General features: G+C 36.3%; 2 protein-coding genes across 9 annotated transcripts in view; both read left to right on the forward strand.

Moving 5' to 3' along the window:
• The window catches only part of LOC112054420 (zinc finger protein 271), a 58,244-nt gene extending 33,199 nt beyond the window's left edge, over positions 1-25,045 (forward strand). For 5 of the 7 annotated variants that reach the window (XM_052889953.1, XM_052889956.1, XM_052889952.1 and 2 more), the window contains 2 exons: positions 19,802-19,860; positions 20,842-25,045. In XM_052889953.1, coding sequence (XP_052745913.1) covers positions 19,802-19,860; positions 20,842-22,502 — 1,720 coding nt within the window. In that variant the 3' untranslated portion in view covers positions 22,503-25,045. Of the gene's footprint in view, positions 1-14,471; positions 14,722-15,674; positions 15,850-15,966; positions 16,060-16,163; positions 16,308-16,391; positions 16,872-17,301; positions 17,382-19,801; positions 19,861-20,841 lie in introns of those variants that run through there. The other 2 variants (XM_052889958.1, XM_052889957.1) reach the window with 2 other exon arrangements.
• On the forward strand, positions 481-11,671 carry LOC112056792 (zinc finger protein 271-like). Of its 2 annotated transcripts, XM_052889978.1 has the most exons (7): positions 481-1,225; positions 3,021-3,326; positions 5,657-5,962; positions 7,049-7,519; positions 7,630-7,724; positions 8,961-9,022; positions 10,765-11,671. In XM_052889978.1, the coding sequence occupies exons 2-7, from the start codon at positions 3,045-3,047 to the stop codon at positions 11,628-11,630; spliced, it is 2,082 nt and encodes a 693-aa protein (XP_052745938.1). In that variant the 5' UTR covers positions 481-1,225; positions 3,021-3,044; the 3' UTR covers positions 11,631-11,671. The 2 variants fall into 2 exon arrangements, with proteins under 2 accessions (XP_052745938.1, XP_052745939.1); XM_052889979.1 differs by lacking the exon at positions 481-1,225 and having other exon boundaries at positions 2,830-3,326.
• Positions 25,046-25,203: the final 158 nt, after the last annotated feature.

A 25,203-nucleotide genomic window follows, 5' to 3' on the forward strand; every position in this document is an offset into this window, starting at 1 on the left:
TAAACTAGAACTTTTTGCCCGTTTTTTACACAATTAAATTACAAAAAAAGGTATTTTTACGGAGCTCTTTAACCGACGAACACGATTACAACTATTTAACATCTTCTAGCGAGGCAGGTCCTATACAATAATTGGTCTGAGATTAAAAATGTATGGATGGAATATTCTTTGGGTTTTAGTTTTACTTTTACCTTTTACTAATTTATATTGTTTAATGATCTGTGGGTTGGGGCAACCAGGGGCATGCCATGGGAACTTAGAAGAACGTGAAAAGAAGTGAAATGAAGCAGCGCCATCTACATTCTAGATTTAAGATTCCAGGATAGTAAATTCAATGACTTATGTGTTATGTGTGTATGTAATAAAATGTTTTTAGAGATTGAAACCGTATAAGCACGGAAAAAAAGCGAAAAAAAAATATTTTTCCTTTTAATTATGACGCGTAATAGGAAGAATGTGTTTGTATTTCTAAAGCAAAGGGATTATTAAAGAAAGATAGTAAGTGTACATTAATTTCAACGACGCGATGTTCGACATAGTCATTTGGCCTAGTGGTGTATAACAATGGTACGATCTAATATTCCTGAATTCGAGCCCGGGGGTATCAATGGAAAACTTTTTGTTTTTTTTTTGTTTTTCTCTATTGCTTTCTTTAACTATTACAAAATCAAAAATCTCTCTCCTTTACAAAATTATGCATTATTATTTTTATAAAAATAATGGATACTGTACTAAAAATACCGTAGCTAGTTACTAGATGGCGCTATCACAGGCGTTCCGAAAAAATTTAGAGTAGCCTATCTATTTCCAATAATACACTGTAATCTTTGACCAGGGGCAACCGGTAAATCAATAATCTTATTAGGGGTGGGGCAAATCAATAAAATAATTTATTCTCTTGTCGTGCAAATTGTTATTTGTTTATTGTTTTTACAGTAGAGTTAATGTGAAGCAAATATGTTCCTTGATGACTGATGTGAAGTATTTACACAGACTTTTAACTAAACCGTAGAAATTAATCAAACTACTAAGATTTAAATCACATATTAAAAAGAAAAGTAAGAAAAAGTGTACTGAGGGTAAGCCCTCACGAAAAACTCGAAAGACGAAAGAGCAGTTCCTATCAGTTGAGGACTATTCGTGACTACCCATAATGCGCGCATTTCTGCGAAAATACTTCTGTGAATGTGTCAACATCTGAGAGAACGGGAATTACCTTTCATGCGTGAGTATAACTATTTATCTCATTAATTTCGGCCACACCTGGCAACCTTGCAGGCAGAGTGATGTGATATCTATATATATATCTTGTCCCATGCTCTGTATTGAATGAGCTTTAATGATGCCTGTTCTTGACCCTATAATACAGCCTTTCTTGATGAGTACTGTTTACTTAGACCATTAATAAGAAAGGACTTGCCTCGCTAACCGTTACCCCTCTGGCAATGATTAAAAATCTATGATCTAACGCGTTTATAAAAACTGTTGCTATAGAATCGATGTTTCATTGTTGTAATCGTTTTCGTCGTGTAAAGCGCCCTAAAATGCCGGTTTGTGTAGTTAAATGGCATAAAAAACGGCCAAAAACTTGTAGTTTTGTAAAAGATGGAGTAACGTTTCATTTGAAAGTATTTAAACCTTAATTTTATCAAATTTTTAATAAAAACAATTTATAAAATGAATCGATTCTTTTGACGAAACAGCCAAACATCGATCAGTAATCGAATATTCTATGTATTTAATCTGTGGATAGTCTAAGCAATGTCACAGTTAATATAAATACAAGCAGTAGTTTGACTTTATACTAGAGGTCGAAACACGAGCTATACCTACGCACCTCGAACTCGGGGCGTGGGGTACAGACAGTCGCCACTGTGCCGCAGTGACGAACGCACGGTGCATTGGATTTTTTAATTATGACGACTAGGAAAAATAGCCTCGCAAATGGTAGGCTATTATATTTATTAAGTTTGTTTAATATTTTTTATTCTAAAAGCATAATTTAAAAAAATATTAAGCTTTTAAGAGCTAATTTTTGTTAGAGTCAAGTCTTCCCAGCCTCTACCGGCTAAATGGTTATTCATAGGCTATTGAGCCTATTAGTTAACGGCTAATAAGCAGTTGCTATTTATCGAAAAATAGTCGACCAACTTAAAAAACGTAATTGGAAATCGAAAATTGCATACTAATTCCGTTGTTAGTTAAAAAGATAAAGTTGTCAGTACGATAACTTAGAGTCTGTTAAAACTAGAAAGATGAGATTTACTAAGAGTATGTATTTAATATACGTCTACAAAGTGGTAAAAAGATAATTAAATAAAATTTTTTTTGGGTTCCTTCCTTACATGCCAAGTCAGGATGATTTTTTTATCGTCTACTTGCGGACGCCCGCGACTTCGTCCGCGTAAAATTCGATGTCAACTTTACTACTACCCCTACCCTACCCCTACCGTACCACTACCCCAACCCTACCCCTACTCTACCCAACCCCTACCTCTACTCTACCCCTACCCTACCCCTCTACCCCTACCCTTACCCCCACAATACCCCTACCCTACCTCAAACCTAGCTCTACCCTACCCCTACCTTACCTATACCCTACCCCCATCCTATCCCTACCCTGCCCGTACCCTATCCCTTTATTTATTTTGCTATTCAGGGAGAACAACGTGAGTGGAGAAGGGGAGTGGTAATAGATTGTCAAGGAATTCCTTAACCCTACTCCCATTGTAACAAGTCCAGGGCTCTGCTGATTTTCTCTCTGCTACGCTATGCTATAAACCTGATACCCGCATGGTGAATCCATGGAATGCCAAGATAATAACTGTGTAGAACTGTTCTTTGTGCCATTTTTCCCTGTTCCTAGATTAACTGTTGGTATATTTACAGATGTGCATGATATGCCTGGACACTGGCAGCAAGCTGTCTCTAATGAGTAAACACAAGTTGGAGGAATAATTATGTCTTTATACCTTACTTGAGGAGTCGATTGTTATGTGTTAACATTGACCTTGTTTCAGAATACTATACAACACAACGAATTGATGAACTGCACAACTGCACATCTGAAGTGTTATTTGACACAAACAACATTAGGAGCTAACCATTGTGAATTGAACATGGATCACACTGATGAAGAGGAGCAGACAGCAGCAGAGGAATCTGTAGTGGGAGATGTAGCAACAGTTGTGATGAAGAATGAAGGCATTTCTGACCCCATGTTGAGTGCTGATAACTTGGAATTGGCACAAGGAGATCACTGTGTATCTAATGACCAATACTACGACATGAGCAACATGTTAGAAGAGGAGCCACTGGCTGAGGCTGTGAGTGAAGCTCTTCATATAGGAGCAGCAACTACAGTTACAGAATACAAGGCTGTAACAGAGAGTTGCATAGAGAGTGAAAGTATCAAATTTGTTAGAGTCAAGTCTTCCCAGCCTCTACCGGCTAAATGGTTATTCATAGGCTATTGAGCCTATTAGTTAACGGCTAATAAGCAGTTGCTATTTATCGAAAAATAGTCGACCAACTTAAAAAACGTAATTGGAAATCGAAAATTGCATACTAATTCCGTTGTTAGTTAAAAAGATGAAGTTGTCAGTACGATAACTTAGAGTCTGTTAAAACTAAAAAGATGAGATTTACTAAGAGTATGTATTTAATATACGTCTACAAAGTGGTAAAAAGATAATTAAAAAAAATTTTTTTTGGGTTCCTTCCTTACATGCCAAGTCAGGATGATTTTTTTATCGTCTACTAGCGGACGCCCGCGACTTCGTCCGCGTAAAATTCGATGTCAACTTTACTACTACCCCTACCCTACCCCTACCGTACCACTACCCCAACCCTACCCCTACTCTACCCAACCCCTACCTCTACTCTACCCCTACCCTACCCCTCTACCCCTACCCTTACCCCCACAATACCCCTACCCTATCTCAAACCTACCTCTACCCTACCCCTACCTTACCTATACCCTACCCCCATCCTATCCCTACCCTGCCCGTACCCTATCCCTTTATTTATTTTGCTATTCAGGGAGAACAACGTGAGTGGAGAAGGGGAGTGGTAATAGATTGTCAAGGAATTCCTTAACCCTACTCCCATTGTAACAAGTCCAGGGCTCTGCTGATTTTCTCTCTGCTACGCTATGCTATAAACCTGATACCCGCATGGTGAATCCATGGAATGCCAAGATAATAACTGTGTAGAACTGTTCTTTGTGCCATTTTTCCCTGTTCCTAGATTAACTGTTGGTATATTTACAGACTAGCGGACGCCCGCGACATCGTCCGCGTAAAAATTGATGTAAACTTCTCTCTCTCTACCTTACCCTGCTCGTAAGCCTACCCAACCCTACCCTACCCTACCCCTACCTTACTCCTACCCTACCGCTAACGCTAACCCTTCCCTCCCCCCACCTCCCCTGCCCTAACCCTACCCGTACCCTATCCATACCCTATCCTACCCTACCCTTAATCTACCCCTACCCTACCCCTACCTTACTCCTACCCTACCGCTAACCCTAACCCTTCCCTACCCCTACCTTACCCCTACCCTACCCGTACCCTACCCCTACCCTACCTTACCCTACCCTACCCCTATCCTACTCCTCCCCTACCCTATACCTTCCATATCCTTCCCCTACCTCTACCTTGCCCCTACCCTACACTACCCCTACCTTATCCGTACCCTACCCTACACTCAGCAAAATTGGTCCAGCCTTTTGAGTGTGGTGCAATGACCAAAAGACTATAATTTCCCAAGCGACTTCTATGCTAATACTATAAAGAGGTAAAGTTTGTGTGGTTGTCGGGGGTAATCTCTGGATCTACTGGACCGATTTGGAAAATTCTTTTACCAATAGAAAGCTACATTATTTGCGAGTGTCATAGGCTAAGTTTGGTCCCCATATTCACACGGGAACGGGAACCACGTAATTGAAACCGCGGGGCGTCATATAGCGGCATTTCTGCGACTTTCAAAAATTTTGTATTATCTCCGAAACTATATAACTAATTAACATACTGTAAAGGGCAAATCTTATCTCTATAATATTCTTGTGATTATTAAATAATTTATTTTGATAAGGATTTAAGTTTAGTTGTGTAAATAATGACGTAAACCTTAGTTTAAAATTTAAATAATTAATTAAAGTACTAAAGGTACTATATCTGCTAAAATATAAAAGATAGATATATGGTGTCGCGGACTTTTTTGTAGAACTTTTAAAGATTCAAAAAGCCTCCATACATTAATTTCAGTTATACGCAATGGTTGAGGCAGCGCATGCGAATAAGTAAGTTTTTCGGTCCGACCTGTAAGAGAAAACCCGCGATAACTCAGTAGTTATATATGATAGAAATATAAAATATAGTCTATAGCACTCCCCGATAACATAGCATTCTACTGGTGAAAGAATTTTTAAAATCGGACCAGTAGTTCCGAAGATTACCCAATTTCAAAGAATTGTTACAAACTTACAAACTTACAAACTTTACCTCTTTATAATATTAGTATAGATGTGCATGATATGCCTGGACACAGGCAGCAAGCTGTCTCTAATGAGTAAACACAAGTTGGAGGAATAATTATGTCTTTATACCTTACTTGAGGAGTCGATTGTTATGTGTTAACATTGACCTTGTTTCAGAATACTATACAACACAACGAATTGATGAACTGCACAACTGCACATCTGAAGTGTTATTTGACACAAACAACATTAGGAGCTAACCATTGTGAATTGAACATGGATCACACTGATGAAGAGGAGCAGACAGCAGCAGAGGAATCTGTAGTGGGAGATGTAGCAACAGTTGTGATGAATAATGAAGGCATTTCTGACCCCATGTTGAGTGTTGATAACTTGGAATTGGCACAAGGAGATCACTGTGTATCTAATGAGCAATACTTCGACATGAGCAACATGTTAGAAGAGGAGCCACTGGCTGAGGCTGTGAGTGAAGCTCTTCATAGAAGAGCAGCAACTACAGTTACAGAATACGAGGCTGTAACAGAGAGTTGCATAGAGAGTGAAAGTATCAAATTTGTTAGAGTCAAGTCTTCCCAGCCTCTACCGGCTAAATGGTTATTCATAGGCTATTGAGCCTATTAGTTAACGGCTAATAAGCAGTTGCTATTTATCGAAAAATAGTCGACCAACTTAAAAAACGTAATTGGAAATCGAAAATTGCATACTAATTCCGTTGTTAGTTAAAAAGATAAAGTTGTCAGTACGATAACTTAGAGTCTGTTAAAACTAGAAAGATGAGATTTACTAAGAGTATGTATTTAATATACGTCTACAAAGTGGTAAAAAGATAATTAAAAAAAATTTTTTTTGGGTTCCTTCCTTACATGCCAAGTCAGGATGATTTTTTTATCGTCTACTTGCGGACGCCCGCGACTTCGTCCGCGTAAAATTCGATGTCAACTTTACTACTACCCCTACCCTACCCCTACCGTACCACTACCCCAACCCTACCCCTACTCTACCCAACCCCTACCTCTACTCTACCCCTACCCTACCCCTCTACCCCTACCCTTACCCCCACAATACCCCTACCCTACCCCAAACCTACCTCTACCCTACCCCTACCTTACCTATACCCTACCCCCATCCTATCCCTACCCTGCCCGTACCCTATCCCTTTATTTATTTTGCTATTCAGGGAGAACAACGTGAGTGGAGAAGGGGAGTGGTAATAGATTGTCGAGGAATTCCTTAACCCTACTCCCATTGTAACAAGTCCAGGGCTCTACTGATTTTCTCTCTGCTACGCTATGCTATAAACCTGATACCCGCATGGTGAATCCATGGAATGCCAAGATAATAAACTCCCTCCACTGTGTAGAACTGCTCTTTGTGCCATTTTTCCCTGTTCCTAGATTAACTGTTGGTATATTTACAGATGTGCATGATATGCCTGGACACTGGCAGCAAGCTGTCTCTAATGAGTAAACACAAGTTGGAGGAATAATTATGTCTTTATACCTTACTTGAGGAGTCGATTGTTATGTGTTAACATTGACCTTGTTTCAGAATACTATACAACACAACGAATTGATGAACTGCACAACTGCACATCTGAAGTGTTATTTGACACAAACAACATTAGGAGCTAACCATTGTGTATTGAACATGGATCACACTGATGAAGAGGAGCAGACAGCAGCTGAGGAATCTGTAGTGGGAGATGTTGCAACAGTTGTGATGAATAATGAAGGCATTTCTGACCCCATGTTGAGTGCTGATAACTTGGAATTGGCACAAGGAGATCACTGTGTATCTAATGACCAATACTACGACATGAGCAACATGTTAGAAGAGGAGCCACTGGCTGAGGCTGTGAGTGAAGCTCTTCATATAGGAGCAGCAACTACAGTTACAGAATACGAGGCTGTAACAGAGAGTTGCATAGAGAGTGAAAGTATCAAATTTGCATGCACAATTTGTTTGCAAGAATTTATGAAAGGGAATGCATACTATGAACATATGATCATGCATCTCGAGGTGAGTCTGTTGTGCACTTCTTGACGGAGGTGGTATATAGCCTTTGCATATCTATCATACAATGTCCTCTGTGGACGGACAGACGTGTGAATGAGTTTTGTATTTGGCAGGACGATGACGGCGACGCTGCATGTGATGCACCACAAGTGTGCGAGCCTTATGCAGCTGTGACCGGCAGCTGTGACTTAGTCTTGCTGCAGAACAAGTCAGTATACAACTACACTAGTGGTAAACACAATTTGTGCACTACGGCAAGCTGAGTCTGACACTATGTATCTGAGTGCTCCGGTCTGCTGCCGGTGTAACTATTGGTCCATGAGGCTGGCTCCTGTCCCTTATTATACGCCTGCTAACGCTTGTTGCTCTGATAAATATGTATCCTCTCCATCAGGTGGGCCATCTGCCTCGTCCATTCATTGTATTACTTAACCCTTAACTGTAGTGGTGAAGGAAAATCACACTTATATAGGAGTGGGTCCACAGGACCCACCTATAGTTGATGTTAAATAAAATAAAAATACAATTATAGTATTATACAAAATCAAGAATATAATCTTTATTTTAAAATTATTCATAATGACATTTCTTCTTTTTCTTTAAATAGACGTTATTTAAAACATGCTTTCGAAAAATAATTATATAAAATAGAAATCACAATAAAAAATTAAACACAGCTCGTTTCATGTCTCATGAAAACTCTTTCGGTAAAAAAGTTAAAAGCATAATTTGCGCACACCGTTTTTGCACATGTCATGCAAATAGGCAGTGTAGACTACCTATTATTAGCCTTTTAGGCTTATGACACAAGTGTACAGTCTTCAGATAATATGTCATCATCATCATCATTATCAACCCATAATCGGCTCACTGCTGAGCTTGAGTCTCCTCTTAGAATGAGAGGGGTTAGCTGGCCCAATGCGGATTGGCAGACTTCACACACGCAGGGAAATGAGAAATATCTCTGGTATGCAGGTTTCCTCACTATGTTATTCCTTCACCGTTAGAGACACGTGATATTCAATTTCTTAAATAATAGAAGATAATATGTGTATTTATCGCCTTTATAAACTCCTGTTCATTGTGGTGAACGTGTCGTGTCAAAAACTAAAAAAAATTGCGCAGTAGTAGCATATAGTGGTGGGTCTCACTGACCCACACGGACAGCAATACTCACCTTTGTAGTAGAAAGTGAAGCATGTTCATTCTTCTCAAAATACTTTGGTGTATGTTTGGAAAGTACCTACAAGCGGGAGGCGATGAGGCACACGTCCTGATTTTTACCCATGTTCAAAAATTCAACTTGGGTCCTGTGGGCCCACGACTATAGTTAAGGGTAAAAATAAAAACTGACACATCAGCCAATTGTTCAGAACCATGGGTTATTGTGCCTAAACTTGCATTGAAAGCAAGCAAACTCACGTTCTGTTGCTATGTTTCACAGAGCAGGAAGTCAGAGGCTGAAGGATGACCCTCATCCATCTGCAGACTGCACTCAGGCTTCAGGTAAGTGACGAGCAGATCAAGCCAGGACAATAGCGACCAGCATCCAGCGAATGTCTGCGACTCGCTGTCGCGGATGTCGTCAGTCCACCAGCTATGTCGGTGACTTTGGTTCGTCTGCGGATCTACTCATTTCTGATTCGATCACGCAGAGATACTCCGAGCATAGCTCGTTCCATCGCCCGCTGTGTGACTCTGAGCCTTCTTATTTTTATTTACAGTATTGTTAATTAAATTAAATTATATTATCTTACCCTTTAAAAAATATAAAAACAACATCCGAAGCCTATTATTTTACATTCTTTACTTTATTTTTACTGTTATGTTACATGTAACTCTATGTTTACCCGTGCATAAGACGAAATTTTATAAAATTTCTTTCGTTGTGCAAGCCGTTAAGTTATGGAATGCTCTCCCTTTGAACATACGACAGTCAAAGTCACTCTATATTTTTAAAAATGCCGTAAAGACCCACTATCTAGTGCAGTAAGGACGATCTGTATCTATTATTTCTCTTCAATATGACTTTATAATGTATTTATTAGTATATTTTGATTTGTATTTTATTCATTATTGTAGGTATTTGTGTAATATTGTTTATGTATTAGGATGTAAATTATTTGTACGTATGTGTATTACTAATACTATGTTTATTTTTGTTATTCGCAACCTGCTGATGTCCTTAAGTTTTACTAAACCGAAGGTTGCCTGGAAGAAAAAGAAAACTGATGAATTAATTAAACAAATAAAAAAACCCGACTGCATTAAGTATAAAATAACTGAAAAGAAAGAAAACAAGCTCAGTCCAGAAGTGTAGAAAGCAATTAGAAAACAGTCGGGACCTTAGATATTGGGTAGAATGATTTTCTTCTATATTATTTAACAGGTCCCGACTGTTTTCTAATTGCTTTCTACACTTCTGGACTGAGCTTGTTTTCTTCCTTTTCAGTTATTTTATACTTAATGCAGTCGGGTTTTTTTATTTGTTTAATTAATTTATTTATTTCACACTTTTTAGTTACCATAGATGGTTAATTTCGGATTTATTTAATACATTTATTACAAAGTACGATAATTTATACGTCCAACCGAAGTTAAGCAAATATTCAAAAAAATCTACGGAACACTCGGTGGGCGAATCCGACTCGCACTTAGCCGATTCTTATAATCAATATATTTAATTTAGTCTATTTTATAACTTCACTTCACAAACCTGCTCGCACCTATAGTCATCCGCCTCGCGTGTTTTGTATAGACGACTAATAAAATGACGTTTTTCTAATTGTAGTTTTTTTTAATATGGCCATGATATACCATTTTAGAATCCTCACAAAAAGTTCTTGAATTTGATACCCATATTGCAATATTAGAAAAAAAAAAATTTTTTCACCTCGAGTCTATAGCGTCTCACAGTCGTCTTGTTATTTTTTTTTTAGTTTGACCTATCTAAGAACACTTGGGTTATTGAGACTAATTTAACGATGTCCTAATTACGTAAATCCATTCAGTTGTTTAGCAGATATGAGGTAATATAGAATATTACATACATACATACATACATACAAGATACGCGCGAAAAACATAACCCTTCTTGCAGTCGGGTAAAAAATAGTTTTCAGTTTTCTTTTACATAGTGAGTATATTGGTAAAAGTCGCGCGAGTAACGTTCTGGCGCACAGATAGTAGCAGTAGAGCTGTCGCAAACGTTTGTCGGACTCAATTGTAAGTAGAATGTATTGTTTCAGTCGCTCCACTGTCCGCGAGACTTGCGGCAAACGACGAGAGCAAAGTGCAGGCAACTGAAGGAGCAGGTGCGATCCTGACAAGCGAACAGATCCTTGAAACTGACATTAACGAACTGTACAACCAATCGTCTCAAAGCGGCACTAAACTGTACACAAATGTAAATACAAAAAATGCAATCCAGTTATACAATAATATGTTCAAGAAACCCAAGAAAGCTGTATTCGGTGAGAATCCATTCATGAGAACCCTCACTGCTGACAAGCCTTACTCTTGTGAGATATGCAACTATAAATGTAAAAAAAAATGTAATTTACTACAGCACCAGGCAACCCACACTGGTGAAAAGCCATTTTCCTGTGAGATTTGCATTTATAAATGTGCACGTAAAAATCAATTATTACAGCATATGATAAAGCACACTGGTGAAAAACTATTTTCATGTGATATATGCAAATATAAATGTTCAAGAAAAAGTAATTTAGTAAAGCACATGACAACCCATACTGGTAAAAAGCCATTTTCCTGTCAGTTATGCAATTACAAATGTACGCAAAAAAGTAATTTATTAGAGCACATGAAAACCCACACAGGTGAAAAGCCATTTTCTTGTGAGATATGCGACTATAAATGTGCACGGAAAATTTATTTACTACGGCACCAGGTAACGCATACTGGTGAAAAGCCATTTTCCTGTGAGATGTGCAATTATAAATGTTCACTAAAAAGTGCTTTAACACAGCATATTAAAAGACACACTGGTATTATACCATTGTCCTGTGAGATATGCGATTATAAATGTACACGTAAAAGTGATTTATTAAGACATAAAAAAATTACACACACTGATGTGACGCCATTGCTGTGAGACCTGCAATTATAAATTTGCACATAAAAGTAAGTTATTAGGGCGCAGATGATAGGCCATTTTTTTGGGACATTTATGCAATAAAAATATATATGCTAAAAGGCAATTTATTTAAACATATGAGAACCCACAATAGCAACTGGAAGAAATAATAGAGCCAAAGTTTGTCCATGCGTGCGTGAGATATGCATGTAGGCGTACTCAGCAGCAGCGCAATACACCTGCAGTTAAATGTCCTAATGTTTTCCTAAGGTTGCCACTTGCCTGGTAGATATCGTTACTAAGCGATAAGGCCGCCTTTTGCAATATTTTCGTAATATACATACACCGGGTGTCCCGTAATTAATGGATAAAACGCAAATGGTAGATACACCACTTACTTATCTAAAACTGATTTGAATAATTTAAAAAAATCACTAGGGTGACCAAGTTATATTTCTTTTTTGTATTGGGATTTTTCACAGGGGTTGACAAAGAGATTTTTGTTGACAGTTGAGAGTTGACAAAGAAATGAAACATTTCTGGCTAGGTCTTGTACAGTATATCAAAAAACTTGAAAATATTACACAAATACGATTAAATTATATTTTTCAATGGTTTCAAAGGATAAAAATATAATTGTATAACCTTAGAATAAATACTTTATATCACAGACCTTTTGTAAAATGACAATTTTCTATACTATTTTATAGTAATCTGAGCTTTTAGTGATGAATGCTTTCGTTCAAAAATTCTCGCATAATGTACCCTATCGCACAACTATTTTAACATAGAGTAAAATGTGATTTTTATGTTTAATAAAATACACTTCAGCAGAAAATATATCAATATAATTAATTTAATTATATTTGCTTGTATTTATTACTGATTTAATTAATTTAATTGGATTTGCTTGGGGTTATTATCTTTCAATTCAATTCTTCTTTATGGCTTTCATTTGTGCCAACTGTTTATCTCGCCAGTGTCGAGTAGATGGAGGAGGCACAAGGGAGATTGTTCGGTGAAGGCTGAAAAGTTTAATTTTGAGGATCTACTAAATAGTTAATATTAATATGATATTATTTTTGTTAGTTCTTAGCCTAAAATAATGTTTTTAGAATACAAAATATTAAACAATTTTTATAAATATAATAGCCCACTATTTGCAAGGCTTTTACTTTCCTGGTCGTCATAATTAAAAAATCCAATGCACCGTGCGTTCGTCACTGCGGCACAGTGGCGACTGTCTGCACCCCACGCACGCCCCGAGTTCGAGATGCGTAGGTATAGCTTGCGTTTCGACCTCTAGTATGAAGTCAAACTACTGCTTGTATATATACTAACTGTGACATTGCTTAGACTATCCACAGATTAAATACATAGAATATTCGATTACTGATCGATGTTTGGCTGTTTCGTCAAAAGAATCGATTCATTTTATAAATTGTTTTTATTAAAAATTTGATAAAATTAAGGTTTAAATACTTTCAAATGAAAGGTTACTCCATCTTTTACTAAACGACAAGTTTTTGGCCGTTTTTATGCCATTCAACTACACAAACCGGCATTTTTAGGGAGCTCTTTACACGACGAAAACGATTACAACAATGAAACATCGATTCTATAGCAACAGTTTTTATAAACGCGTTAGATCATAGATTTTTAATCTTTGCCAGAGGGGTAACGGTAAGTGAGGCAGTTCCTGTCTTTTTAATGGTCTAAGCTTACAGCACACTTTTAATAGTAAGAACATTAATATTTTACTAACTTCATTTGTCGTCTGTGTTTACTAATTTATTAACCGACTTCCAAAAAGGAGGAGGTTCTACGTTCGGCTGTATGTATGTTTTTTTTTTTTTTTTTTTATGTATGTCCAGCGATAATTCCGTCAATTGTGGACCGATTTTGAAAATTCTTTTTTTGTTTTGTAGGGTTTACTTCCAGGGTGGTCCCATTTTTTTCATGTCAGGATCTGATGATGGCATCCTGGAGAAATTGAGGAGAACTTTCGAAAGTTGTAGAGACGGCTAGTACGTTTGTTAGTGTTTCCATAAGGTATTTTAAACCACTACAACTTTATGAAGGTTTGGAGTTGGTCTGATGATGGAGCCGAAACACAGACGATGGAACTCGTCAAGGATTTACAGCAGTCACCTTTTGTTTGGGCTTGATTAATTTGTATTGATGAGTACTTTCCACTTATATGGGTTGTGACTGTATTAAGGGTCTGGTGATGAAGACGAGGGACAGTGAAGAGAACTCCTCGACGGTTCACAGTAGCTACCTTGTCTTTGGACTTGATAAATTTGTATTAATGAGAAATTTCCACCTAGATGGATTGTGACTGTATTAAGGGTCTGATGATGAAGACGAGGGACAGTGAAGAGAACTCCTCGACGGTTCACAGTAGCTACCTTGTGTTTGGACTTGATAAATTTGTATTGATAAGAACTTTTCACTTAGATAGGTTGTGACTGTATACACGCAGTGGGTATGCTAACACTAAAAATAAAAAAATAAAAATTTTAATAAAAAAAATTCAACCGACTTCCAACTCAAAAAATAACTTAAAAGGCGGTGCCAAGCCAGTGTCGTGTTTTAATTAAAGCTGTTTCTGGAATAACCACGTAAATTTTGTAGTTTAAACGTATTTAATTAAAACATCACTGGCTTGGCACCGCCTTCAAACTGATCAGAAGGTAGCACATAGGTAGGATGTTATTTTTTGCTTTTTAGTTAAAGTTATTTTTTGAGTTGGAAGTCGGTTGAATTTTTTTTATTAAAATTTTTATATAGATTAGAGATCTGTGATAAATAGATACCATAAAGACTAGAGCATAAAATCAATAGATACCATAGATAAAAGATACTACTACTAATGTCATTGTCAAAGATAAAAATTGATAAAATCATCATAAACATCATTTATTTATGATGTTTAATTGTGTATAGTGTCGAAAATCGAAGTAACAAGTAAATTGTCGAAATCACCTCAGAAAAATTAAAATCCGTGAAGCACAAATTACACCGAGATGCAGTGCTGCGTGCCTTTCTGCGTAAATACTTCAGACAATGCGTCAACATCTGAGCGAACAGGAATTACCTTTCATGAGTGAGTAGAATTATTTATCTGATAGCTTTCAGCCACAGCCGCCAACCTCACAAGAAAAGTAGCACACACTCGCAGCTCTATGTACCAGTGTTTAGCTGACTTTTGAGATGCAGCAACTAACCTAGTATCATAGCTGGGCACCGTTAATCAAATAGTTAACTTCGTTAATCGTTAATCCGCTACAAAAATAGTTAGCTTCGTTAAACGTTAAACCGTTACATTCCGGAAGAATTAACGCAAGTTAACGTTAATCGTTAATCCGTTAACATGACTGTGTAATATTGCATTTTTATATCATTGTATGAGATCACCATTGGATAAATAAGGATGACCACCGGGGAAATGTGCCATAATTTGTTTTTTGTTGATTTTTTTATCTATACATATTTAACATAAATATAGTAATTAGTTGATTTCTTTGAAAAAAAAATCATTCATCATTTCTTTCTTGTCTGAACCTGTTTTTCGCGTCGCGCCGTAAATAGTAGGCATTGGATTAACGATTAACGGACTTATGCATATTAACAGAAGTTAACGTGTCCGTTAACATTTTTAAAAGTTAATCCGTTAATCAAAATGTTAACTTCGTTAATTAACGATTAAAGGATTAACAAGTTAATGCCCAGCTATGCCTAGTATATATAGAATGTATAGAATAACCAAATTATTAGCTATAAGTATGAGATTGTCTCACTCAGGTCTAAACTCTTACTGTGCATTGACTATTGAAAGATTGAGCTTTCTTAGTTACTTTAATATCAACAGTTGATACCACTTGTTAACATTGAAACAATTATTCCAGAATAATTATAATTATTAAGAAAATCTTAATTATATTATCACCACCACCACCATCACCATCATCCACCATCTGGATGTCTGGTTCTGTATTTAATGATCAGATCCTTGTATCAGAATATGCTATAGCTGTTATTTTGCTTATGTATATCCAGGTTACCCAGTGAAGGCAATCTCCGTACTGCTTGGCTCAGAGCTCTCGGCACACAAGACCATCACCTGCCCGACCCTGCTGTGGTCTGCTCCCAGCACTTTCTGGATGATGACTTTTGTACAACAGAGAGTTGTGTGAGGCAGATTCACTCTCATGCTATTCCTTCAACAGTGCAGGTCAGTTTGTTGTGTTCTTATTTGTGAATTTAGATCAAGGAAGTGCTAAGACATACTTATAGCAGCATTACTCACATGCAAGTAGTAATGTAGAAGTAACTGTTGGTATATTTACAGATGTGCATGATATGCCTGGACACTGGCAGCAAGCTGTCTCTAATGAGTAAACACAAGTTGGAGGAGGCATATGAACAGCTAACTGGACTGTCTGTGAGTTGACAATCAAATTGTACTAATTGAAACTGTAAAGGGATATAAAACATAGGTCAACATTTGTCTCAGTTTTTCTTTTTATCACTCATAATTGTGTGCAGTTGTTTCAGTTGTGTCGTCGAGGAAACCTGAAGCAAACACTCTGTGTGCTGTGTGCTCAGAGATTGATTAACTTCAGTAGATTTAGAGACTTGAGCTTGAGAGCCCATTCACTGATGACAGACTTAGTTGAACAACATGAATTAGTGAGTACTCAGTATTAATAATTAATGTCTTGTTACCTTACTTGAGGAGTTGATTGTTTGGTGTTAACATTGACCTTGTTTCAGAATACTATACAACACAAAGAATTGATGAACTGCACAACTGCACATCTGAAGTGTAATTTGACACAAACAACATTAGGAGCTAACCATTGTGACTTGTACATAGATCACACTGATGAAGAGGAGCAGACGGCAGCAGAGGAATCTGTAGTGGGAGATGTTGCCACTGTTTCAATGAAGAAAGAAGAGAGTTCTGACTCCATGTCGAGTGCTGATAACTTGGAATTGGCACAAGAAGATCACTGTGTATCTAATGAGCAATACGCCGAGATGAGCATCAAGTTAGAAGGGGGGCTACTGGCTGAGGCTGTGAGTGAAGCTCTACATAGAAGAGCAGCAACTTCCTGCACTGCAGTTGCAGAATACAAGACCAAAACAGAGAGTTACATAAAGATTGAAAGTGTTACCTTCGGATGTAGCCTTTGTTTACAGGAATTTGTGCAAGAAATTGAGTACAAGGAACATATGATGCAGCATCTTGAGGTGAGACTGTTCTGCACTTCTCGATCGAGGTGGTATATGGCCCGTGCATATCTATCATACATTGTCCTCTCAGACTAATTATAGAAGGACCTTTATTGCACTCATAGTCACGAATAAAATTGTCTGTCATTTTCTGAGGAAAACGAGCTTAAATTTGGTATATATCTGATACTAAACTAGAAGTTTTTTCCCGTTTTTTACACAATTCAATTACACAGAAAGGTATTTTTACGGAGCTCTTTAACCGACGAACACGATTACAACTATTTAACATCGATTCTATAGATACAGTTTTTATAATCGCATTAGATCATTGATCATATACTTTGACAGAAAAGTAACGTCTAGCGAGGCAGGTCCTATACAATAATTGGTCTGAGATTGTCCTCTATGGACAGAGAGATGAGTGAATGAGTTTTGTATTTGGCAGGTGGCTGGCGGCGATGCTGCATGTGATGAGCCTCGTGCAGCTGTGAGCCGCAGCGGTGACTCACTCGTGCTACAGAACAAGTCAGTATACAACGACACTGCATCACAAAAGTGCGAGCCTCTTGGATTTAAAAAAACTTGAATTACATTATATTCCGTATTTTTTTTATGATTTGTGAACAAATTTTTAAAACTGTAACTCTAAAAATGAAGAACCTTCCATACAAACTTTTAACCCCTATTTCACCCCCTTCTTATTTTATTTTCGCAAAAAGTATCCTATAACCTTCTCCGTATTATGTAGTATTATATCTTAAACCGTGCCAAGTTTCATTTGAATTCATTCATTAGTTTCAGCGTGATGCCCGCTGACAAAAAATCGAAAATAATTATTTTTAGCTTCAGTATCGATTATATTATGCCCCCCCAACAAAAATTTTCAAAATATCTTCAATGTACAGAAATGTACAGAATTTGTAAAAAAAAATATAGATTCTAGATGGCGCTAGTAGTACTCTATGCCACGCTAACGTTTGTTGTTACAAATGGTATAAGTCAAATTGCAAATAAGTATATAATAGAATTCGACCAGTTTTATTATAAGTATAGATTATCAAATTTTTTTAAAGATTTTAAGAGATTTAAAAATTATGTGTTTTAACTTAACAATAAAATTTTATGTATTATAAATGCTTTGTATATTCCTGGTTGGTATAATATTCCCATTGGGCTATCACGACTGTCTGGAGGGTGTGGGTTCAAATCCGGTCCGAGGCATGCACCTGCAACTTTTATAGTTGTGTGCATTTTAAGAAATTAAATATCACATGTCTCAAATGGTGAAGGAAAACATCGTGAGGAAACCTGCATACCAGAGAATTTTCTTAATTCTCTGCGTGTGTGAAGTCTGCCAATCCGCATTGGGCCAGCGTTGTGGACTATTGGCCTAACCCCTCTCATTCTGAGAGGAGACTCGAGCTCAGCAGTGAGCCGAATATGGGTTGATAACAAGGAAATCCTTTTATTAATTGATATTGATATATTTCGGACCTTTATTCCATGTATGTACACAAAATTAATATTGTTTGTATTTTTTTAAATGAGGGTAGAAAAATCATGCCATTTTATAACTTATTTATTTTAAATGATGTATGATTTGTCTGTCTTGGGTATAGGCCTCCTCCAGCAGTTTCCACTTTCCTCTGTCCCATCCTGACCTCATCCAATCCCTACCAGCCACTTGAGCAATGTCGTCTGTCCAGCGCTTCTGAGGTCTGCCAACTCTCCTTTTGCCTAGTGGACCCTGCCATTCAGTGACGGTAAGTGTCCACCTGGCGTCTTTCAACCGCGATACATGTCCTGCCCATTGCCATTTTTGTTTCAAGGCATGTTTTAAGGCGTCTGTGACTCTGGTTCTTTCTCTGATCATTTTATGTCTGACTTTATGGATTTTTTTCAATTTCAGCATACTGCGTTCCATTGCCCTCTGACATGACCTTACTTTGCCTTTGGTTTTGTTATCAAACACCCATGTTTGGCTGGCATATGTTAGGCATGGTAAAATACAGGTGTCCATTACTATTTTTTTGTGTTTTAAATATAGTTTCCTTTAAAAATCTCCTTTTGTGCCCAGTATCTGCTCCAGGTTATGTTTATTCTCCTGTTTATTTCCATCTCATTGTTGATTGTGTCAAATGACTGAGGGATTCATGCAAACATAATATAAAAAGAAAAAAAAAATCTATTAAAAAAAAAATTGTATTACTAATTTGTATGAAATAAATAAAGACTTTATTATTATTATTATTATTATGATTTGTATATAAAATGGTATGTAAAATGTATTAAATTAACCATATCTAATTGTTCTAAGCTTATTAATCAAATTTATTTTCATTACTATAAGAACAAGTTAATTATAATTATTATTAGGTGTGAAATGACTAGTGATCTATACCCTCATTTTTAATTTGTTTCTTGATAAACAGTACTTATCAAGAAAGCCTGTAGTATAGATACGCTTCACGCAACAAAATAAATTATACCTAACTATCTACAAAGTTAAAACGCTATCATCACAAGAATGAATAGGTAACAACATGGCGAAGACTACCAGGCAAACGTCGTTTAAGCACAAAATACACATATGTACTCATAGACCCTACAAGTCGACATCTCGACGACACAAAAATGGCAATCCTTGGAAGAGGCCTTCACCTGAGAGGGGTTCCTAATAGTATAAATAAAATTTATAACCAATAAAAGGTACATTGTAAATATTTCTCTTCTTTTGTTTGTCTGAATTTATTTAAAAGAATTTTCTTTGTTTAAAATAACGTACCTGATTGTAATATCTATTTATTTAGGAAATAAAAGGCTTTTTTATTTTTTTTATTTTATTTTAGTTATAGATACGCCAATGAGCCTATTGTTTAAAACCATGTGATATTGTGACTGAACTTGCGTTGAGTGCAACAAACTCATATCCTGCTGTTTCACAGGACAGGGAGTCGGAGGCTGAATGATGACCCTCTCCTGGCTGCAGACGATCAGGCTTCAGGTGAGTGACGAGCTGATTCTAAAATAACTTGATTATTAATTTAGAATTTAAACTATCGTGAGAGTTATTCATATTAATTGATTATGAAACACGGCTAAAATTCACGTGATATAAGGTCGGAGTATGCCCGACTAGCTTCGAACGCATACCCTTAGTCATGAGCTGGTTCTTGCAACGCGGCATGATCCAAACTGCGAAGCGGCTGCGCGACGCGCATATGTTATGTAACTCACACTCTGACAGATTGGCAGTGATCTTCGCGTAGAACTGTGCGCGGCGTTTTTAAAGCAATTTAACGTTTTTTTTTTGGTTAATGCTTCTCTGTCTACGATTTAATGTTTCTTTTCAACTTGTGTCTTATTGTCATTTGACAATATTACATGACATTGACAGCTTACACCGGATATGAATTCAATTCCAGATTTTTTATTGGCTATTTGAACACTTTCACTGTATTATCTATGTTTAATTTGTAGACAAGGGCGCGAAACAAAAAAATATTTTTAAAATTTTGAAAATTATTTTCTCAACAGCATTTTGTATCTTCTATCTGTAAAAAATACTATCGACCTGTTTATAAATTATAAATAATAAAGAATGAATTAGATGAAAATTCATAGTTTTAGCTTCCTTACATTAAATGTGACATTTTGTAATATGTGAACTATAAACATAAACGCACAAATAACAAAGATATTAGTAATTTTGTTTGAACGCACATACAAATCGAACGATCATTACATTACCTACGACGTCATTAGTTCGTGCCATTTTGTATGGGGCGTTTTTCAGGGATCCGCGGCAGCGCCGCAAATCTGACCCTTTAAATCCCTGTAGCTCCGAAAGTAATGATCGCAGATACCCTGTTACTTTTACAAAATTACTTTACTATTAGCATACTTTTAATTTATATACAATATCTTATTTGTATATTGTAAAATATAGCTTAATTGTAAATTGTAAAATAATATCTTGTTTCAGTGAAACTTGGAGCAAGCAACGAGTACGAAGCAGGTGCTATCTTGAAAAGCGAACAAATCTTTGAAATTGAAATTGACGAACTGGACAACCGATCGTCTCAGAGCGACACCAAACCGTACACAGATATAAATAGATTCCCAAATTCTGTAGTCCAATTACATGATAGATTCAAACATCCCAATAAAGCTGTACTTGATAAGAATCGACTCGTGAGAACCCACACTGCTGCCAAGCCGTACGCTTGTGAGATATGCAACTATAAATGTGCAATAAAAAGTGTTTTAGTAAAACACATGGTAACCCACACTGGTGAAAAGCCGTTTTCTTGTGATACATGCTATTATAAATTTCCACGAAAAAGTAGTTTATTAAGACACATGAAAATCCACACTGGTGAAAAGCCATTTTCTTGTGATACATGCAGTTATAAATGTGCACAAAACAGTTGGTTATTAAAGCATAAGATGACCCACACTGGTGAAAAGCCATTTTCTTGTGAGATGTGCAATTATAAATGTGCACAGAAAGGTACTATGTTACAGCACATGACAATCCACACTGGTGAAAAACCTTTTTCTTGTGAAACATGCGGTTACAAATGTTTACAAAGAAGTCATTTAATACGGCACATGAAATTCCACACTGGTGAAAAGCCTTATTCTTGTGACATATGCAATTATAAATGTGCACTAAAAGGTAATTTATTAAGACATAATAAAACTCACACTGGTGAAAAGCCATTTTCTTGTACGATATGCAATTATAAATGTGCAGAGAAAAAAGTTTTATTAGAGCATATTAGAACTCACACTGGCGAAAGGCCATTTTCCTGTGAGAAATGCAATTATAAATGTGCGCAGAAAAGTAATTTAGTAAAACACAACATGACCCACTCTGTTGAAAAGCCATTTTCCTGTGAGATATGCAGTTATAAATGTGAACTAAAAAGTCATTTATTACAGCATATTAATACCCATACTGGGGAAAAGTCATTTTCCTGTGAGATATGCAATAATACATTTGCACAAAAAAGTCAATTATTACAGCATATTAAAACCCACACTGGTAGAAAGCCATTTTCCTGTGAGATATGCAATTTTAAATTTGCACAAAAAGGTCATTTATTACGGCATATTAAAACCCACACTGGCGAAAAGCCGTTTTTATGTGAAATATGTAGTTGTAAATATGCACATAAACAAGGCTTATTACTGCATATGAGGACCCACACTGGTGTAAAGCCATTTTCGTGTGATATGTGCAATTATAAATTTGCGCGAATAGGTAGCTTAAAGCAGCATATTAAAATTCATACTGGTGAAAAGACATTCTCGTGTGATGTATGCAGTTTTAAAAGTGCTCGTAAAGAAGGTTTATTAAGACACAAGAGAAGCCACACTGGTGAAAAACCGTTTTCTTGTGATATATGCAATTATAAATTTGCACGAAAAAGTACTTTATTAAGACACAAGAGAACCCACTCTGGTGAAAAACCATTTTCTTGTGAGTTATGCGATTATAAATGTACACAAAAAGGTACTTTATTACATCATATCAAAACTCACACTGGTGAAAAGCCATTTGCTTGTGACATATGTAATTATAAATGTATACAAAAAAGTGCTTTATTAAAACACAAAATAACCCACAATGTTAAATAAAAATACCACTTTTACCTCTTTAGCTCAAAAATGACGCTTTTGCTGTATAAAACCAGTATTACTGAGACGGGCAGCGTGACGTCAGGAATGTGTATTCAGCAATGAAAATCTTCGTATAGTTCCAACAAAGTGTATTATCACCAACAAAGACCGCGCTCGACTGACTACCAGACGACAAAATAATTACCGACTATGACTCTAACAGTTTTACAATTAAAAAATGGTTTCTGTATCTTACAACTACTTTTTAATTAAACAGTTTTACGGCTTAGTCTAACATTATGAAATTAATATCATTATAATATTTTAATTAATTATAAATGTAAATAGTTTAATCTGAGTTTAAATCATAAATAATAAAGCTAAAGATGGAATCTTTAGGTTTAGTCAAATCAGTATCTTATTAACGAAAAACTGTAATCATGACATTTTGACGGCCTCCGTGGCGCAGTGGTATGCGCGGTGGATTTACAAGACGGAGGTCCTGGGTTCGATCCCCGGCTGGGTCGATTGAGGTTTTCTTAATTGGTCCAGGTCTGGCTGGTGGGAGGCTTCGGCCGTGGCTTGTTACCACCCTACCGACAAAGACGTACCGCCAAGCGATTTAGCGTTCCGGTACGGTGTCGTGTAGAAACCGAAAGGGGTGTGGATTTTCATCCTCCTCCTACAATTTAGCCCGCTTCCATCTTAGACTGCATCATCACTTACCATCAGGTGTGATTGTAGTCAAGGGCTGACTTGTAAAGAATAAAAAAAAAAATGAAGAATTATTATCAGCAAATAACAGACAATGTTTATAATAACGTTTAGATAGTTTAGTATATTTATAGTTTGTTAGATGGAACGTAGGCCCTCGTAACGCCAGTGAGCAAAAGTCGTGTTTATTCACTCTGTGAGAAAAAGTATAGTCAAATTTTTTTGTAAGTTTTTCGTAATGCTAATGTAATGCACTTCTGTTACCGTGTCTGAATACTACTAATATTATTAACGCGAAAGTTTGTATGGATGTTTGGATGTTTGTTACTCTATAACGCCGCTACTACTGAAGCGATTTAGCGGAAATTTGAAATGGAAATAGATTTCACTCTGGATTAACACATAGGCTACTTTTTATCACGAAAAAATCCATGGTTTCTCGAGATTTGCGAAAACTGATGATTTTGATGATGAATGTTTGTTACTCTTTCACGCCTCGACTACTGAACCGAATTAACTGAAATTTGGTATTGAGATATATTATAGTCTGGATTAACACATAGGCTACTTTTTATCCCGGAAAAATCCATGGTTATTTCCCGAAATCCCGAGGGATTTGTGAAAAACTAAATTCCACGCGGACGAAGTCGCGGACGTCCGCTAGTTTATTATAAAAAAGGGAAGTTTAAAACAAATTATACCTCGGTTTTGGAAAGACATACGATTACAAAAATAAATTATTTTTAACCGACTTCAAAAAGGTGGAGGTTCTCAATTCGGTCGGTATTTTTTTTTATGTATGTACACCGATGTTGTCTTAATTTAAGCCATTTCTAACAGGACTACGTGAAATAACACTGTCTGCAAAATCTAAATCTGTAAGTTATTCTCACATAGCTTGAATTAATACATCACCGGCTGAGCACCGCCTTCATACTAATCAGCAGGTAGAACATAATATGATGTTATTTTTCGCTTTTTAGTTTACGTTACGTACGTTTTTAGGTTTAAGAGTCGGTTGTATTTTTTTTTATTAAAATTTTTATTGCATGATTTAATAAACTGTCGTAATATTTATCGTACGTAGGTACGTTAAGTATTAATAAATAGCAGAAATACAAAGGAAAATTTGTCTTTGGCTATACGGTATACCTTTGCCTTTTTATACTAGAAAGAAGAAAAAAAAATTGAAAAAAAAAACGAAAGAAACAAATTTTTTCTTTTGTTTTTTCTGCTTTGTTTCTTTGGAAGAATGTATTTCAATTTCCGTGGTCTAAAAAACATTGATATAATTTGCAAAATTGTAATGATTTTGTGTAAAATTTTTAGGTTAAAGGATTTTTTTTTTCGTTAATTTTTTATTCTATTGATTTTAATTATTCGTTAATGTACTTAATCTTGTGTTAAATTGACACTATTTAGTTATAAAGGGTGATTTTTTTTATAATAATAATATGATTTTTATAAAATTATATTTATTTATGTTTATGTTTTTCAGATAGCATGGGTTCGGTGACAGTTCATTTCACTCTTGAAAGTTTGCCGCGATTCACGATAATAGTACTTTTTTTTTAAAGAATATTTGCCATATCTTTTATAATATGACCAATATTCCCATTCCCCTCCAACTAATCGGGAAAGACTGTGCTAGGAGGAGGGTCGAACCACCACCCTTTGGTGATGAGTCCGACCGCTCTTACCGTTGAGCTATTGAGGCGAGACTTTGATGATTTGACGTCATAAGGCAACTGTCACACCCATGCTATCTGAAAAACACTTTAATAAGTTATATTTTTGGAAAATGTTTAATGGACTATCGAGTAAAAATAAAACACTATTTTGTGCAATTTTATTTGTGTGTATTGATTTGCTCCTCAATGGCACCTCAAGGTCAGTGGCGTGCACTGGATTTAAACTAGGGTATGCACTATAAACCCTGTTAAAATTTCCAAGTGACAGCGAACCCCTTACTAATTACTGGACCCGAATAAAAAAAGTTGAAGAA

The sequence above is a fragment of the Bicyclus anynana genome, chromosome 26 (assembly GCF_947172395.1).
Source record: "Bicyclus anynana chromosome 26, ilBicAnyn1.1, whole genome shotgun sequence".
NCBI classification, from domain to species: domain Eukaryota; kingdom Metazoa; phylum Arthropoda; class Insecta; order Lepidoptera; family Nymphalidae; genus Bicyclus; species Bicyclus anynana.